The 19804-nt window shown below is 35.7% G+C and overlaps 1 protein-coding gene across 14 annotated transcripts in view; it reads right to left on the bottom strand.

Annotated features, from left to right (window-relative positions):
* LOC138698631 (gastrula zinc finger protein XlCGF57.1-like) overlaps positions 1–19804 on the bottom strand; it is a 53064-nt gene that overhangs the window by 16546 nt on the left and 16714 nt on the right. For 3 of the 14 annotated variants that reach the window (XM_069824732.1, XM_069824727.1, XM_069824733.1), the window contains exons 3-5: positions 10607–10744; positions 8630–8700; positions 281–7036 (exon numbers count right to left, since the gene is read on the bottom strand). In XM_069824732.1, coding sequence (XP_069680833.1) covers positions 6055–7036; positions 8630–8700; positions 10607–10744 — 1191 coding nt within the window. In that variant the 3' untranslated portion in view covers positions 281–6054. Of the gene's footprint in view, positions 1–280; positions 7037–8629; positions 8701–10606; positions 10745–11895; positions 11991–12548; positions 13659–19804 lie in introns of those variants that run through there. The other 11 variants (XM_069824734.1, XM_069824728.1, XM_069824736.1 and 8 more) reach the window with 9 other exon arrangements.

Genomic DNA, 19804 nt, shown 5'->3' with positions numbered 1-19804 from the left:
ATTACATCGAATATGAAAATACATTGTTCTTATGCAATCATTCTCAGAACGTGAAATTTGTGTCAATGCGAATTTACGTTAACTGGATGTGACAGAAAATGGAGATTTAGTATAATTTCATAGTTTTTCATTAGGTCGATTACTTTTTGAATGATGCTTTTTTGGATCTCTAGCTTGCTAGACACGACACTCCTATGTCACCACTTTATTTCAGGGAGAAGGGAGAGCTTGGAAGGAAGGGGAGAGAGGAAAAATGATTTATTTATTGAACACACTGTGTACAATTTATGTGATGTTTATGTACATATCTAATTATAAATACAATTCAAATGAAGTTCCTATCTGAGCAGTACAATGTGTGTGGCACGCTTCTATGTGTAACTGTGAAAGTGTGCGGGGAGTGTGAGAGAGCGAATATGTTTTATAAATTTGACAAGACTTATAATAATTATTGTAAACAATACTCTTCTGAGTGATTACATGCAGGAACAATTCTCTGTTTTCGGCTCAGACTTTCATTTTTCATCCTAAGACTGTAGCTATTTCTTAATTTTAGCTAAAAATATGTTTTCTTAAGGATGGAGAAAGATCATTCTAATATTGTATGTTACAGTGATGTCATTCCGCCAATTTGCCCAAAGCGCTTGTTAAATTTGTCATAGTTCGTAGAATGGATTGTTAAATATTTTAAATTTAAATAATTCAAATTAAAGAAAGTAAATGGACTCTCAAATAAATAATACACTATTGAAGCAGATTGATAAGATACTTCGTTTTCCTCGTTTAATACTCCACCACATCACAATTTTCTCCTCCATAACAGCGCAAAATATTAAGTGAATGAAAAGTAAAGTTAATTAGATGTAAAACGAAAACTGTCACAATGACAGCTGAATTTCAATTTAAAGGGCTGCAGTTCCACGCAGGCGCTGGTCCCTTTACATAGTCATAGGGCCAAAATAAGCACACGTTTAGAAGAAAAACATTATTATATATTTTAGAGATAGAAAGAAAATTTCCATTTTTTTTAATGTTTTTTTTTAGTTATTTCCACTGATCCATGTCCTTAACATTATATGGCCATGAAGGGGACAGGGAACTTCAAATAAATTAACAATTGTTGAATGCTTCACCTTTTCCAACACTTCGGGTGTCAAAAGAAATATACGTCCAGTTTCATGAACCGAAAGCACTCCCAAAATCACATTACTCACATACCTTCCCACACTATCGTCATTACGTCTATCGGCACCCATATTTTATTATTACCAACAATTGACCATATGAAATCCATAGTTCTTTCGCAATAAGTAAGCATTTAATGGGTATGCATAGTTATTACAATTGGGAATTTTCCATATGTTTTCTTTACTATGAAGAATTTGAAATGCTCGTTTTGAGGTTTAGAGAAAGGAAAATTTGCTAAAATCAGCATCAGATACAATTCATAATAATAGTTGAGGAATTCGCATTCGAAACACAAAACAATTGTACAGTGACATCAGAAACGTTTTCCTTACATTTTTATTGTACAGTTGTCAAAAGAAAAAGTGACCACTCTCTAGACACGAAGTTCCCTTTGGGTATCTCCGCTACAATTCGGAGACAGGTGATGTTACATGTTGTTGGACTACGTGGCCTGGTATCTACATTCAGAATGAAAATTTTTGCGTGTTAATCTGTAGTGTATTGGTAGCGTTTCGGGCAAATGTTCGTAAGGTCGTGCGTTCGAACACAGCCTAATGCTTTTTATGTTTTTTTTTTTTTTAGGAGAGAGAAAATATAATTTTTTCTCTTTCTTTTATGACTGTTTTAGTAATTAACATCAGGTTCATGAATGTATTATGCCATGACTGTGTCATTATTTATTATGACATTATGGCTGCAAATGGAAAGAAATATTATATTCTCAACAAAAGTATCTTTCGTGGCATAAACAAAACAAAGTTACAGGCGTCTGCCTTAAAAAATTAAAAGTTAAAAAAAAAAAAAAAAAAACAAAAAGCCACGATTCAATATTTATTCCATCTTCCTCCCATCTCGATCACATCTTGCAGTCGAGTGGGCGTGGAATCGACTAGTGTTTTCAAACACCGAATGTTCTCCGTCACGGCATCCCAGGGACCATGGACGAGCTTCCACAGATCATCAGGGCATCTTGGAGGGAGATTGGGACAATTTTTCGGCATATGCTTCTTTACTTGGGCCCACACATTCTCTAAAGAGTTCAAGTCCAGATAGCGACAAGGCCAGTCTATCAATTCAATATCTTGTCTCCTCGCAAATCAGTCCCGAATCAACTGAGATGTTGGACTGGATGATTATCCTGCTGAAATTGAAGAATTCCAACACGACACAGTTACTCTACCAGTGCGGGCATGCATGGCAGCATATCTGTGGTCGAAGCGGGTACCAAGAGAGAAGGTGACTTCGTCAGAAAAGATTACTCTGTTCCAATTCCGATCACCATTTCCCACTGCAAAGACTAAACGCTCCTCTACATGCTCTTCCTTATGAACTTCCCTAGGAATGGCACGTCGAGATCTCAAATTGGACTGTCCTTAAGCGATCTCTCACGGTCTGATCGTGGCCAGTGTTGTATCAGCGTGCCTGGGTAAAACCCAGGAAGGAGAAAAGGATCGTAACTTAAGGTATTTTTGGTTGCCTTTCACAATTAGTATAAATACCATGATAATTATAACAATTTAATATTAACAAACTGAGAGAGATGAGTTAATGTAAAAAGTACAAGAACAAAAAAATTATAGATCTAATAACAATATAAAATGGTGAGGTAATGAAAGAGAGAAAATTAATGTCTGCCATCAAAATAAATGTAAGAATGGCGATGCATAACAGAGGAAACTGAACACTTATTGAAAATACAGTCTGAAAAGACTCGGCTCAAATAAGACATATAAAGTTGTAGTCTCCAACCTTTAGCTGAATCACAGTTCAAATCCATGAAAAGCACACGGTAACCAAGTAAGCCGTTATATACATTAATGGCGTAACTTCCCCAGAAAACTTCCCTGTAGGTTTATGGACGTCAATGATCCCTCGTAGTGTAGAATGTGAAAATCAGGAATGCTGGGAATGAAACAGACCATCCCTTAGTCTGTAAAGCGATGATATCCAAACGATGTTCCACCGATGAATTATACCACACAGACGATAGTCGCAGCTATCCAAATCAGCGGGTCACCTTGACCACCGGAACCACGTAATACGATGAGTTGACTATCTCAGCAGAGACGGGAGACTGCCCGTTTCCCTCTTGAAGTCGTAACTGCGTCGAATTGCCTCACCAACTGAACTTTCTCTCGGTCTCGAAGCCGAGGCCGGCGGTGCGTGTCATTCCTCCAATCAGCGGAGGAGAAGATCAGGGTACGTTCAGGAAAATTAAAGTAAACAGTACAGCCACCATAAACAATAAAATTGCCCACAGCATAAAATACATCACACCAGGGAAATTAATAACTGCCTTCAAAGTAGCAGCGATATGAAAGGCATTCCTTTCAAGCTCTGCCACTAATGTGGCGTCCTGTTGTGGTGTTGAAATTTTCCTGCGACCACTTTCAGCTTTTCGGCCAAAAATTGCGAGCGTTGATAATTTTCCACCCATCTGTGAAACGTTGAAATGCCTACCTGCCTCGAATGCCGGAAAACCAAGGTGAATCACAGCCCGTATTATACTTTCATTCGTTCCTGCACCTCTTTGTGGAGCCATGTCAGTCAAAGTCGCAGGCAGAAATGGCGTCGTGGTTTCCTCAGAGAATTAGCCTCTACCCAGGTCTTAAAATAAGAGCAAAACATTCAAAAATTATATTCTTCAATTATGAAATAATACTATAAATACTTATTAGAGTCTTATTAATGATTACATCATTATCAAACATAAAGTCCACAGAGTTAAGAAGAATAAAATTATTTTATAATCTCGACCTCAGTGTCGTAATTTGTTTTCGAAAAATCTGTATTGAACTGTATCCACGCAATACGTCCTTGACCATTGCTGCTGTTGCAGTGATATTACAAGTACAAATATTATTGTGATAAACGTAACCTTTTATATCATTATTAAATATTCAGAATATAATTGAAATGAATGTTCAGTTGTAGCGTTTCTGACAATGCGCTGAATTACGTTAATACCAGGTAAATGACATAGCTCAGGCGGAAGAACGTAGGAACGTCGGACGTCGCGAAATTCGGAATTGAAATGTCAACATATCAGGCTCAAATCCTCGCGACACTTTTCCAATTTATTATGTTACAGGATAGTATAATGTAATAATATAACAATATAAGAAAAAAAACTAACACTCGTATTAGGCAGCTGTATTTAATTTATATTACTTATATCGCTAACGAACGATAACAGAATACAAATTTGAATATTATTTATATCGCTAATGAACGATAACAGAATACAAATGATAATTTGAATATTATTCAAGTCGCTAAAGAACGATAACAGAATAAAACAAATTATAACTTGAATATTTTATATATATATATATCGCTAAAGGAACGATAAAATATAAATAACTTTAATATTATTCATGTCAATAAAGAACGATAACAGAATACAAATGATAATTTGAATAATGCAGTATTTATATCGCTAAAGAAAGATTAAAAAATAAAATGAAAACTTGAACAAGGCCCGAACTCACAACCTTCAAATCATTAAGCGAGCTCTCTACCGCTTGTCTACGAAGCGCAGATATGGAATGATGCCATAGTTCCGGAACTGCTTCTGAAAGCACATGCATCGTGTAACATCGCTGTGACCCGAAGTGGACTTAGAAAATATTCGCTGTTCACGAGTGCAGCCACCTTTTTTTTGATAACTGTACATTGTTTTTGTCTATACCATGCAGGTTTTGCTTAATGGCAATATATTACACTGCAGAGGTTCAATAAGGACATAATTCAAAATGGAAGGAAAAAGTTTCGATATCACTTCCTATGTTGAATGTGCTTTTTGTGTTGCAATGTGTTTGTAAATCATGACAGTCTCTCACTGTTACACTTGTCTTACACACTTCACAATTATTCGTTCTTCCTTAGTTGAAAAATATTCTTCTACGAACTCTGCTACAAGCACATCCAATGTTTCACTCTTGATTGGCGGCATTTTGATACACCTTCATATTACTGAGGCTAAAAGACAACTGAACTGTATTCCTGATATACGGTAAGGGACAGAAAGACAATCGATACAAACTTAAAATAATATGTCATATCGTCACCCTCGTTAGCGTAGTTGGTGCAGCAGTGGCCTTCTATGCTCGAGGTTGAGGGTTCGATCCCGGCCGAGGTCGATGGCATTTAAGTGTGTTTAAAATGCGACAGGCTGATGTCAGTAGATTTACTGCCATATAACAGAACTGCGGGAAAAATTCCGGCACACCGACGACGCTAATAGAACCGCTGCAGTTGCGGACGTCGTTAAATAAACCATAATTTACTATTTTTTTTACTGTCATAACTACTCAATCAGAAGTCAGTCAACAAACAACTTATGTCAATGTTGAATGGAAATATGAGAGTACAGCATTGATGTAGCAGAGGATAACAAACTATAGCTAGTGTATCTATAACATATCAAATGTTTTCATGTCCAAAACCCCCAGGCCTGATTAACAAAGACAATTTTTTTAGTAGGTTATTTTACGACGCTTTATCAACATCTTAGGTTATTTAGCGTCTGAATGAGATGGTGATAATGCCAGTGAAATAACTTCGGTGTCCAGCACCTAAAGTTACCCAGCATTTGCTCATATTAGGTTGAGGGAAAACCCCGGAAAAAACCTCAACCAGGTAACTTGCCCCGACCGGGAATCGAACCCAGGCCACTTGGTTTCGCGGCCAGACGCTCAAGCCGTTACTCCACAGGTGTGGACTTATCAAAGACAATTCAGAAAGTACGATAAACAAATCTTATCACGAACAAACCGAAGTGTCCAGTTCACAAGCTCTCAATACGCACCAAAAAATCATGTATCATACACCACTTTACTGCTAAAGATTGTAGGATATAAAAAGTCACGTGGTTTGTGGCTGTTGTTTGCATTTATGTCGTCTGACACATGGTTTGTTTTTAAAGTTACACCCGCAGTCCTCACATCTGAACGGTCTCTCGCCGGTGTGTGAGCGTATATGATTCTCCAAAGAATCTTTTTTTGTGAAATTACGAGGACAAAGGTTGCACTTGAAAGGTTTTTCTCCAGTGTGTGTTTTGAAGTGCTTCTTTAGTGTGGTAGAATTTGCCAATCCTTTACCACAAATGCTACATTGAAAAATTTGCATTACAGAATGCCACTCCTTGTGTGCTTTCAGACTGTCTGGTGTTGGAAAATTCTCGAAACAAATATCACATGTGGTTTCTGGCTTTTGTGCGCATTTATGTCGTTTGACACGTTGTTTGTTTTTAAAGTTACACCCACATTCCTCACATCTGAACGGTCTCTCGCCGGTGTGCGAGTGTATATGATACTCCAAAGCATCTTTCGAAGTGAACTCACGAGGACAAAGGCTGCACTTGTAAGGTTTGTATCCCTCGTGTCCTTTTAAGTGTCTCTTTAGTGACCCAGGATTTGCCAAACCTTTGCCACAAATGCTACATTGAAAACCTTCCCTGGTAGAATGCCACTCCAAGTGTATTTTCAGACTGTCTGGTGTGGGTAATTTCTTGAAACAAATGTCACATTTGAAAGATGGTTTGTGTGCGTAGCGCATGTGAGATTTGAGGGATTGGGAAAGAGAGAAGTATTTCCCACAAATCTCACATCTCAGAGGATTGTCACCTGTATGTAAACGCAGATGAGATTTTAGAGAGGATTTTAATTTATATCCTAAAGAACAAAATTCGCATTTGAAGGGCTTGTCTTCTGAATCTAACAGATTGTGATTTCTCTGACTAGCTGTCAGCTGCTGCAGCCCCAGATCGTCGCTTTGTGACATTCCTTCACTCAGAGATTCATTGTCCAGGACATCTCCAGTGCTCGCATCACATGGTCCAGTGAACCTGAAGTTTCAAATTCTGAGGTCACATAGTTTTACAAAGTATTTTCGTCATCTATGCTGGTGATAGAACCAACAATCACTCTCATATAATTACAGAGAGACTAATTAAAGATTCTCTATGTGGTGGTATGAAAAACAATAAATTTACTGAGAGAGATATGCAGTTAAAAAGAATGACAGCGACAGAAATAAGGTGGAACTTTTTAAGGCAAGAACTCTGAATAAATCAGGGTGAGACAGACAGTGCAGTTCAATAGCCTCATTACATTTAATTGACGTAGAAATATATATATATATATTTTTTTTATTTTAGTAATTTACTTTACGACGCTTTACCAACATCTCAGGTTATTTAACATCTGAATGATATGAAGGTGATAATGCCGGTGAAATGAGTCCGGAGTCCAGCACCGAAAGTTACCCAGCATTTGCTCACATTGGGTTGAGGGAAAACCTCGGAAAAAACCTCAACCAGGTAACTTGCCCCAACCTGGAACCGAACCCGGGCCACCTGGTTTCGCGGCCAGACGTGCTAGCCGTTACTCCACAGGCGTGCACCTGTAGAAATATCTAAGCAATGAATTTAACATTTACAGTTTGTAAGATTAATTTACTGCTGGTAAAAGAACTTGGACAATTATAAACTGAAATCATGTCTGAAGGAGTAAAAACTCGTGCTCAGGGAGCCACACAACAATGATGAACATAACTATATGAAACAAAGTGGGTATAAAACTTAAGGTTGAATTAACTAGAAAAATATAATTTTCATTTTTATAATTTAACTTATACAAATATATAAACACACATTAAACAAATACACATTCGTAAAAAAATATTCAATTGCTAAGAGTATTTTGTTATTATCCGACAGTAAAATTTTGTAAAAATTGCAATATGAAATTAAAAGACGCAATAAAAGGAAATAAATTCTATGCTAACTGAGATGGCTCTGCGATAATGCACGGGTCTCGGATTGAGGAGGTCCCTGTGTTCGATCAGTGGTGCAGACCAATATTGTCGGGGTTTACTGAATATATAAATCATTTTCAATTAAATAGAAGCAAATGCCAGATTGGATCCCAATTACCTTGCAATAATAATATATAGTACAACTGCAACAAATATTTCTACCATTAAGGTATACACTGTGGTGACATGACCTACGACCTAGGAGTTAAAATGATTACAATAAATAAGCAGAGATAAAACAAATGAAAGACGTGAAGGTGAGGATGAATGGAGAGAAGTGAATGGAAAACATATCATGGCAGAATAATGCAGAGGAAGATATGTAATCGATGAGGTAATGAAATTGCATTATTCAATATTTACTTTTATGCCACAATCACTGTGTTGTAAGAAGAACATTCAGTCAGCTGTCTGACGAATTTAGATAAATTAATTGATCATATAAAATTCTTTAGTGGCAAGTGTGGGTGAATAAGAAGTGCTGAAATAGTGGAGAAAACATTCAGCAACAAAATATATTCTCTTCCCTCATCTCAACAATGAACACAAATTAATGTACGTCTCACTTAATTATTAATATGTTATTAAACGAATCAGAGAGAATAAGACCAGCTGCACTCACTTGTCAGGCAAGATTGCATTATCCTCTGTTGCTACGTCCAGGTTCTTCTCGTCCATATCCCATGAATATTCCTGGAAAAGAAGAGTACATATATACAAGAAAGATGTTACATTACACCACTTCAGGATTAAAATCTGATTTCCAGTCCTATAGAGTCTTCATGAGTTTACGGAGAACAAAGTAGTATCTGATGAGCTGTGTTTCCGATCTGCTATTTCTCCAGTACTCTTATTTCTCGTGAAATTGTTATATCCATAGACAGGCTCTTAAAATTTTTTACTGCAATATAACGCACTCCTTTCTTAACAGCATGATAAACTTGCCGAGAGAGTATGAAAGTAATTTCTTACGCGTTGCTATGAACTGTTCAATTAGTTACGAAGTCTTCACCATTACATATGAGGATGACTGTGAGTGAAAAATATACTGAAATAGTCCTACACGATTCCCTAGATTTGGCACCTACTATTATTCTAATTACTCCTTTTTGTAGTAGGAGTATGGTGTTACTATCTGTGTAATTTTCCTAAAACTTATTACCTACTGAGAGGAAGTAAGCATAGTACAGGGACATCATTTTATGTTTACTTCAATTTTTATTGTACCTGAGTATTTGAATATACTTCACTCCCACCCTTTCTACTAATGAAGTTCAACCGTCCTCCACACAGATCCAAGACCGCATATACAGTCATAGTAGCCTTACTGTCACAGTAAACAGTACGTTCCGAAAATATGTTCGCGTTTTCCAGTGACGAAAGAGTTTTCAATATTGCATAATATTCGCATAGATACTGTCATCCATTTGCCTACGTCGCTTCCCGGTTTCCCCCACCAGCTTCTATTCGCTTCTCTGTAAAGGCTAGTGGCTGGGCTGTCTTTGCTCTTTTCTGAGAACATTAATTTCTGTTACGAATTGGACGTCTACGCAAAATTATACCCATACAACTGTTTAAAATGATTTAAATAAAAGGGCCTGGTTAAGTAATTAACTATAACGTGATTTTCCCCCTTTCTGCGATCCTGTGACATAACCACAGTGGATAGCATGTCTGAGTAATTTTATCTTTTCGGATCGTGCAGAAGTGAAGATTGAATTTACAGTACGAAAGGTACTCTGATAGTAGGTACAGAATTATTTCAACATGAGTTACTAGTATGAAGGACGAAACTGGTAATTGGAATTACACACATTCGAACTGAAGCCTGTATCGAAATGAACGGCCACCATTTTCAAAATGTGTTAAAATATACTATTTATTATGATTATTTTTCAATTTAACTTCATTCTCTATAGTGTAAGCTAATGTTTTGTAGACTGTACAATATAAACTGTATAATGAATACGTCCGCATGGACAGCTGATTTCGTGAGTAAAAATACTTATTGTTAATACTCTACTGTAATTTGATTAAACAAAAACCTAATGAAAATTATCAAACTCAAAAGCCTGCTATTCCTAGTTTACGTAAATGGATGAACTACTTTTCTACCTTCCTATATATATTACGCCAGTATCATTGAACTCCAGTCGTGGAAGGGGGTATCAACCGTTGATCCAAAGGTACAAGCAGGTTAATATTAGAAATGTTAGGAAAAATTAAATTATGTCCCCGTATATTGCTTTTAAGGTATTGATATTTACTATCTCTTGTGCAGGGGTGTATTTTGCGGGCTACCGGTGGCAGCCCAAGGAAATTACAAAAGAAAAAGTTTATAATATAACATAATGTAATAATTTTGTATTATTAGTTTTAGCATAGTAATTAAAATTAAAGTAATTGTTAGATATATTTTGTGTAATAATAGGGTCAGCAGTAGACCAAACCCTTTTACCAGTATACGCTACTGCTCTTGTGTAGTTCCCATAGCAAAACATGCTGAATTTAGTTTGATGGTAATTTCTTTAATATGACTTTTCCAATTTAACACATTATCGATTTGTAAGCCAAGGAATTTGGTTGTTGTTGCACTTACCTCAGGCTCACTCTTCACAACAGGAAATGTAATTGGCACTGGCATTTCCTCAAAGCACAAGCTCGAAGCTAGACCACAGCCGGGATCCACCAACTCCACTTTTCTCTCATCTGTGTCATGATCTAACATGTTGTCCACCTGCAGAACATGCGCATATCACAAATTCTGGATCTGTTCTCGTTAGTTACAGGTTGATGGTTTCAATGATTCTGAATCTGAATGCTAACACTTCCAGCATCGGTGATAAACATCGAACAAACACAACTGTAATAGTAGACCACTTAAACCAACATTGGAAGGATAAATTTCAGAACACGAATTCCTTCCTTTCCCTCTTCCTCCGAAATTCCAACCTTGTGAACGCTAAATAAATTAATGGCACTGAAAAGTTCCTTTTCATAAGCATGAAGGTGCGCATTCTAGAAAGGAGAAAAATTTGATCCTTTAGTATTTCAAAATGTAATGGAAAATAGACTTAAGAAATTCTAATGCTTTCTGTACAGACCAGAATACTGCAAGACATTCCATTCGCTTGCATGATTTGTCTCGTGTCTAACATGGTCGAGCATACCGCGCTCGTAATGAACATGTTTACATCTAGTTTGGTTTCTTATAGTCACGATCAAGGCTACATTAATATCAGTCTCCCACTTAGTCAACAGAACTGAAACGAAACGTCTTCTGCTGCTCACATACAGTGAAATTGAATCGAACCAAACAGAAGTCTGTTGTAGTTTCAAATTAATCGCATAACAGCTGTATGAAAATTATGTGAAGAGATTTTTGTTTAAAATTAATCGCATAACAGCTGTAGGACAAGTATGTGAAGAGATTTTAGTTTAAAATTGATCGCATAACAGCTGTAGGACAATTATGTGAAGAGATTTTAGTTTAAAATTGATCGCATAACAGCTGTAGGACAATTATGTGAAGAGATTTTAGTTTAAAATTGATCGCATAACAGCTGTAGGAAAATTAAGTGAAGAGATTTTAGTTTAAATTTGATCGCATAACAGTTTGGGACAATTTTATTTTTATTTTATTGGCTTATTTTACGACGCTGTATCAACATCTAGGTTAATTAGCGTCTGAATGAAATGAAGACTATAATGTGGTGAAATGATACCGGGGTCCATCATCAAAAGTTAATAAGCATTTGCTCATAAGGAGCTGACAAAAACTCAGCATTAGTTAATAAGAAATTTAAATAAATAGCTGTGGAGTCTGGCTAGTTTTGAAATAAAAACCTATACAAGACACGTATCAACAATAAATGACTTTTCATTCACCTCTGGTAAAAGCTTCTCCTCTGTCTCCGTATCGTCACCTATTCCTACAGCCACTGAGTTGACCTCGGATTCCATCTTGATCACATCCATCATAACTGAAAGGATAGAGAGAGAGATTGACAACCATCTGCAGAATGAGAAATGCTGAGAATTGTATCTTATCTTTTATAACAAATGTTTATACACTGTTACTATTTGAAAACCAGGATAAAGCCGATTATCTGATATAAACCATGAATAACATTTCTGCCTCCAGCTATGACGTCTATGTCAATCTCAGACCAACATGCTTCGCTCCAATTTTTGTTTTTATACATTTATTCCAATCGCACCTAAAGGAGAATTTCGTCTATGATATTATGTTGTGAATGTCTTCTAACAGAGCATTATGTCTTTATCAGCAGTGACGTGCATTCAGTTATCGGGATGGAAATCACAAGAGAGATTTGGTGGGAATTAAATTTTCAGTTCTTTACGGTATTCTTCTTTTACTTGTTTTTATTTCAGTTTTTATATTTATACAAGCATAGATATTTATTTATTATAGTAGAAACAGTGATATTTAGAAGTTTACGAAGTTATTAATGCCTTGATTCCTAATAAATCAATTTTATTAAAGGAGTATGTCGATAAATACTATATTACTTACTTACTGTTTCTAAGGAACCCGGAGGTCCATTGCCGCCCTCGCATAAGCTCGCCATCGGTATCTATCATAAGCAAGATTAATCCGGTCTCTACAATTATATCCCACCTCCCTCAAATACATTTTAATATTACCCCCCATCTACGTCTCGGCCTTCCCAAAGGTCTTTTTCTCTCCGGCCTCCCAACTAACACTCTATATGCATTTCTGTATTCGCCTATACGTGCTAAATGCCCTGCCCATCTCAAACGTCTGGATTTAATGTTCCAAATTATTTGAGGTGAAGAATACAATGCGTGCAGTTCTGCATTGCATAACTTTCTCCATTCTCCTGGAACTTCAGCCGTTTTAGCCCTAAATATTTTCCTAAGCACCTTACTCTCAAACACCCTTAATGTCTGTTCCTCTCTCAAAGTGAATGTCCAAATTTTACAACCATACAGAACAACCGGTAATATATAACTGCATTATAAATTCTAACTTTCAGGATTTCTGACAACAGACAAGATGGCAAAAGCTTCTGAACCGAAGAGTAACAGGAAATTCCCATATTTATTCTGCATTTAATTTCCTCCCATGTGTCATTTATATTTCTTACAGTCCCTCCAAGTTATTTGAATTTTTCCACCTCTTATATTTCCATTTCGTACAATATTCTGGTCATGAGACATAATCACTGTCTTTGCCTTTTTGGGATTTACTTGAAAAGCACTCTTAGTTGCTGCAAGTAAATTTCCCCAGTTTTGAGGACTTTCTCCTAACATATTCACGTCATCCGCATAGACAAGAAGCATATTCACTCACGTACGTAAGTACCCTGACCAAGCGTGTGAAGTCTTTAAATAATGTGATGGATCCCAATACTTATCCTTGGTTCTGTAACAAACAAACCTCAAAGACATACTTTTATATTGAGGCTTTTGGGTCAGGAATATCGTAAAATATATCCGTCACTGTGCGACGTCGAGTTTAGTTCTGCAACTATAAGTACTGTAAAGCATAATACCACAAATTACGATAATACGCCAACGTCTTAAATACGGCAATGACTTCGTAGAAGCTGTTCCATTCTTTTTCAGATGGATTTTATCATCAAGAGAGCCGTGATCACCAGGGTTGCCAGCAACGAGCTAGATACTCGTATCTAACTCGTTGGTTGCCAGATACAGAACTTGGGAAACTTGCGTTTGGAGAGAGGAATGACTCCTTTCTGTGATTGGGCGTTCTACAGGAGGCGTGTCTAATATACCTACTGGATTGTTGGATACCTACATAAGAAATCGTAGTCTCGTCTACAACGATTTTGGTCACTTCACGGCTTACTGCGTGACTATCTATAATGTTGAATTGGTGAATACTGAATATTGAATAACTTAAGTGATTTGAAATGGAAGATGTTAAGGAAGTTATTCCAGTATCATGTGATGTATGCGATAAAACTTTCACAAAGAAGTATAATTTATACAGACATTTTCAGAAAGTCCATGGTTTTAAAACTGGAGGCGGAGAAAAATGTAACGAGTGCAACGAACATTTCAGCACGTTGGCCTTGCTCCGAACTTATCATGTATTTAATCACGGATTTGAAGAAAAAAACTCAGTTTGAAATTTACATCACGACAGGATGCGTTATGTTTATTTAATTACAAGCAACAAGTCGTGCTAAACAAAAAAATAGTTATGTTTTATTTGACGACGCTCGCAACTGCAGAGGTTATATCTGCATCGCAGAATGTGCCGGAATTTTGTCCCGCAGGGGTTCTACATGCCAGTAAATCTATTAACATGAGCCTGTCGCATTTAAGCACACTTAAATGCCATCGACCGGGCCCGGGATCATGCTAAAGATGTTTAGGATTCCCTAGTGTAAAACTGGCCGGGAAAATTTCAGTATACGGATTCCTTTCTGACAGTTAAGTATATCTTAAAACACTAAAAAGAGCAGATTTACCTGCGTTTGCCGAATTCACGTCATCATCATGCTTACGAAAAGACACTTTTCAGTGCCAATAATTTATTTTGTGTGTACAAGGTTGGAATTTTGAAAGAAGAGAGAAAGGAAGGAATCCGTGTTCTGAAATTTGTCACATACAAGGAAGATTATTAATGAAAAAAATATAATGAAAAGCCATGGCATTATTTGCAGTTTTTTTTAATAGACCTGTACAATTTCCGAGATTTGGGATCTACTGTTATTCTAATTACTTTTTTTTTGTAGTAGAAAACTATTTTTTAAGGAAACGGAAAAAAAAACAAAATTCTGAAGTATAATTGTAATAACCTACTTCCTTTGTGAAAAACCCACAGATGTTTTGTTCATTTTAGTGGGCCAAGATCATTTACGAAAATTACAAATGTACACATTTGTGTAATTCCACTATGAACATTTCCTCACATTGAAATAGATTTAAGGAAGTGCAAGGATTTCAACCGTTTGTATTCTGTTTAGGAGATATGATTGAAACCATTGGTATGCTATGTATTTAGTTCCATTGTATTGTAATTCCTTTAGTAGAATTTGAAGATATATACAATTGAAGGCTTTGGAGAGATCACAAAATATCCCTCCTATTTGTAATCTTGTATTAATTGCTTCCAGAATTTTATCAGTTAAATTAAATGTTGCTTGCTCAATTGATTTATTCTTCCTGTATCTCAATATTGTTCTGGGATGAAAATGTAGTACCTATCCTCTTATACATAAGTTTTTCGAAGACATCTGAGAAAATTTGTAGAAAGGATATAGACTTGTAATTTTTGGGAGTGGTTTTGTCTCATTTTTTGATAAAGGGATAACAATTGAATAATTCAATGTCCCTGGAAATTAATCATTGTAATTATTTCTCGTGAATTTGTTAAAATTTGTATATTTGACAAAGATGTAGGAAGAGCCACTTCTAAGAAATCGATGGTATAATAGTAATATTATTATTATTATTATTAGTTTTGTTGTTAAGCTGTTGGATGTACAGGTTATTAGTTGTTGGGAGAAAGTGTTGGTTGAATATGTTTGCGATTTCTGTTGTATCCGAGGTTTCTGTATTAGCCTATTTGTTACAAGAGTATAGCTTGTTTCCTTACTTCTAAACCTTCCGCACTCTTTTCTAATTATATTCCAAGTTGTTTTAATTTTGTTATCTTAGTTTAGAAATATTTTGTTAAAAGTAAATAATTTTTTTAAAGTGAGCTTTTAATTTGGGATTGTTACTATTAATTATACTTAGAATATACATAGTTCTCTTAGGTACCAGTACATAGCCAGATTCTTAAATTTGGGAAAGGGGCATCATAAATTTTGGGAGGAGGAGACAAGTAATGTGTCACATTTTCTATAACAACATTATGTTGCTTATTCTTTGCCTTTTACTCTTTAATCCAACCAAAACTGTTAAAAACATGCAATCGCAATGGGGAACATACAGGTACAAAAATAATTAAACGAGGAAAATTGTAAAATATACTTTAAATGTAATGAATGAAGAGATACCTGTAATGAATCTCTGAAGAATAATAAGAAGTAAATTCAAATCAAATTGAAGAAAAACGAAGTAATATAAACATAAATTGTAAAAGAAATTGATGCACAGGATTAGTTTAGAAGCTGTTAAATGCAACTGTATTTTGCAGTATTAAATTAGAAAAAAAAGTAAAGATGCTTATAGGAAAGGAGAGAAAACAGCCTATTTAATAACACTTCGAAATATAATTACACTAGAAAAAATTTTCTCAATTTTTTTTTGTAAAATTTAAAACAAACATCCATATCCTTATTGAGGTCCTTATAACTTAATTGTTTAATCAACCATCCGAAGACAGATTGGAACTTCATAATTGACACAAATAAGGCATCATTCATGAGGCAATTAAGCCAGGACATAATAGGTTAGGGTGGCCAGTTTCTTCCCCCTCCTCACTGCCCAGTAACAAATTTCACTAATCACATTTAAAATGTATAAAAAAATTATTGTTCTTCCTCTGACACGTTATCAAGAGAGATACACTGCCTGGTAATAAATGTACAATACATATCAGCCAGAACCTCAATCAGAGGGGTGTAACTAAATATTATATACTTTCGGAGCACTGTGTTTCCTTGATTATGATATGGTTAATTACATTTTAAGATTTTTTTGGGCTGCCTCTAAGAAGTTTGTGAATATGGAGTCATTTCTTGTTTCCTATAACTGCCTATGATACAATTAGGCCTAACTAGACCCAAAGCTGCTGTAATATTAATGTTTTTTCCTTATAGGCTCAAACGTACAGGTTCAAAATATCCCAGCACTTTACAAATGACATGGCTGCAGTGAAAACAAGAAACACTGAGACTGCATAATATATCTCATTAAGCAATCCAAGCGCTTCTAATTTCTGAGTTCCCAAATTATCACACCATGTTCTCAGTCTCTAACAAGGGTAGAAAAGAAATGGTATTTGTCAGACATTATAACTTGAAGTGACTGAGGTGACCTATCCGTTATTGTCTCATTAACCTTTTTAAAGACATGCGTTGATAAATTTCAGCAAGGCTTTTCTTGAAAACACAGCTGCTTACAAATATCAAAGAAGAGATATACTTCAGAGATTGCTCCAATAATTGAAAGAAGGTGGTGACTGAAGGAATGAAGAAATAGGATGTGGCATTGAGATCTCTCTAAATTAAAACTTGCACATCTCCAGACCTGTCTTTCATTTTTGATGCTTCCAATTCCTAAACTCTGTTTTGATCAATGCTGAGTGAGTGTTCAGAGGGAAATTTTCTACATATTAAGCAATATGCAGCATTATTTATAACGGAGTACTCAAGCCAGTCCCGCGTCTTTTCTCCTTGTCAAGGAGGAGGTACGCAAAGGCTTCACTGCAGCCTGAGGCTTAGTGTGCTTATCACTCCTATTCTGTGAATGATTGTGTAGCTGAACAGCCGCGCTCCTGTACGAGTACAGCACGCCGCACTGCGAACTTAACCTGGACTGTGGTTTGGATGATGATAATAATGTGAATTAATAATGCCAGAATGAGTCCGAGGTCCAATGCCGAAAGTTACCCAGCAATTCTACTTTAATTGATTGAGGGGAAATCCCGGAAAAAACCCCAACCAGGGTTTGAACCCGAGCCCGCTCATTACACGGTCAGATGTGCTAACCATTATTCCACAGCAGTGGACGTGCCATGTCTTACACCAGGAATAGAAAAAAGCCCAGCTAGGGCCTCTGAGACAGTGACTGGACAGACAGAAAGGTAAGGTTGGGTATGTTCACTATTATTAAGATCTTCGAGTGCGTGAGAAAGAGTGGATTTTTTTTCTTCATTTCTGTATTCTGAATAATACTGGGCAAACTGACACTGACGTTAGGTATGACTTCTGCACTCAAGTCCTTGGAAGTATCCAAAGATCCACTTTTCTACTTGTGATTGACTCTGGGGCTGGTGCTGTTATTTTCTCAGGATTGATTTCCGTTCTGAACTCATTGTGATATGTTTTGGCTAACTTGATCGAAAAAAGAAGAAGAAAAGAGCAGCCAATTTCCTATTTGTAGGTTATAAGCTATATTAAACACATTATTATTACTGTAGGAGAAAAAATATAAGATTAGTATGTCCAGATAGCACAAGGTAAAATAGTAAAATATTATTTCCCTATGATACATGATGTTTTATTTATTTGAGGAAGATAAATAATAATTATTAGAACATATGTGGATCATATGAGGAAAGCACAAAATTGTAAAGATTGAAGAATGCTGGTTTGCAGTGAAAGACCTGCCCATGGGCATAACACTTATGTAAGTATGTATTGGAACATTTAATATCTAGTGTACATTTCTATTTTTTTACGGGGGAGAGGCCCAAAGACTTGCACTGCAGCCTAAAGCTTATTGTGCTTCTGAATTTGATGTTTTCATAGAGCCTATTTTGATACCTTACAGTTGGAATTAAAACAACAGGAAATAATTATTTTTAAAAATATCTGAACTAAAGAATATTCCATAGTATGAAATAATTAAGAATAATAACTATAATGCAATAAGTTTATGACATCTAATCCGCCATGACGTGAATAAAGATTGATGAAATAAATAAATAGGCTAAATAATGCAATATTACCAATAAACAAAAGGATAATGAATGTAATTTTATAAATTCAATTAACTGAATAATCATTCAACTACTTACGAACATTATTTCACCTCAAATGGGGGAATAACGATCAAGATTCATTTGAGAAAGTTTAGAGAAAAACGAATTTTAAAGTTTAAGCACTTAATACTTTGTTTTGTGTGTATTTAATAGAAATTGACGTAGTGGAATGTCAAGAACGATTATTTCTTTTTACTAGCTAGACCACATGATAGTACTTCCTTTCCACTATAATATGGCATTATTAATTCGATTTCGAGTTTTGATGGACCTTGATCGTTTTACCCGTGTACCCTTCTATTCTTTTCACATTTAGGGAGGCTCTCTACACTCCCATGCTACTGGGCTGCTCTTAATTTCACAAGGGATTTTTATGCCTTGTGTAATCCATTGGTTATAGATGTGTTGGAATTTTTATAATTTTATTATAGATTCAAAGATATTTAAGAATGTATTTTGAAACGCATCGAAATTACTATTCATGTCATCGTTATATCCTGATTCTCAGGTTTCATATTTTAACTTAGATTCAAAGTGCTTTAAATATTCTTCATTTATGACAACCAAACTTTAGACTGGTGTTTTGTTGCAACAAGATTATTGTGCATAGTTATTGGTTGGGCATCATGACCTGAAAGAGCATTTATAATGGAAACTATATAGTACCATAACTTTCTAATCTACTCTTTCTTAAAATTATATAATGAATTGCAATAGTCGATCTTTTTTTTTCCAGTTGGAAAGTTACTTTCTAGTGTTCTCAGTAAGATAGTATTTCAGTTTCCGTAAAACATGTAGGCCCATTTATGTTTTTAACATGTAGACTATGTGTTATACATTTTCTATTACCAATAAGGAAATGTTGGAAGTATTCAGAGAGCAACCTGCATAAACCTCTTGCTTCATTCTAATTCTACAACACAGAGTTCTAAATCTGCTCTCCGCTAAATTTTGAAAAGCTATTATTATTGAAATTTATATAATTTCTAACAAATATACATACAGTACATCTCCCTCCTCAAAATTTTGCCACATTAGTCAGCTCCTAGTTTGCAATGAGTGTGCCAATAATTCTTGCTGTTTCCAATGATAAGTCATGCACTATATGGATTTAATTTTTTTATT

This window comes from Periplaneta americana, chromosome 4, assembly GCF_040183065.1.
Source record: "Periplaneta americana isolate PAMFEO1 chromosome 4, P.americana_PAMFEO1_priV1, whole genome shotgun sequence".
Classification (NCBI taxonomy): Eukaryota; Metazoa; Arthropoda; class Insecta; order Blattodea; family Blattidae; genus Periplaneta; species Periplaneta americana.
Note: the sequence above shows the minus strand (reverse complement) of the source record. Positions and strands in the feature narration are given on the sequence as shown.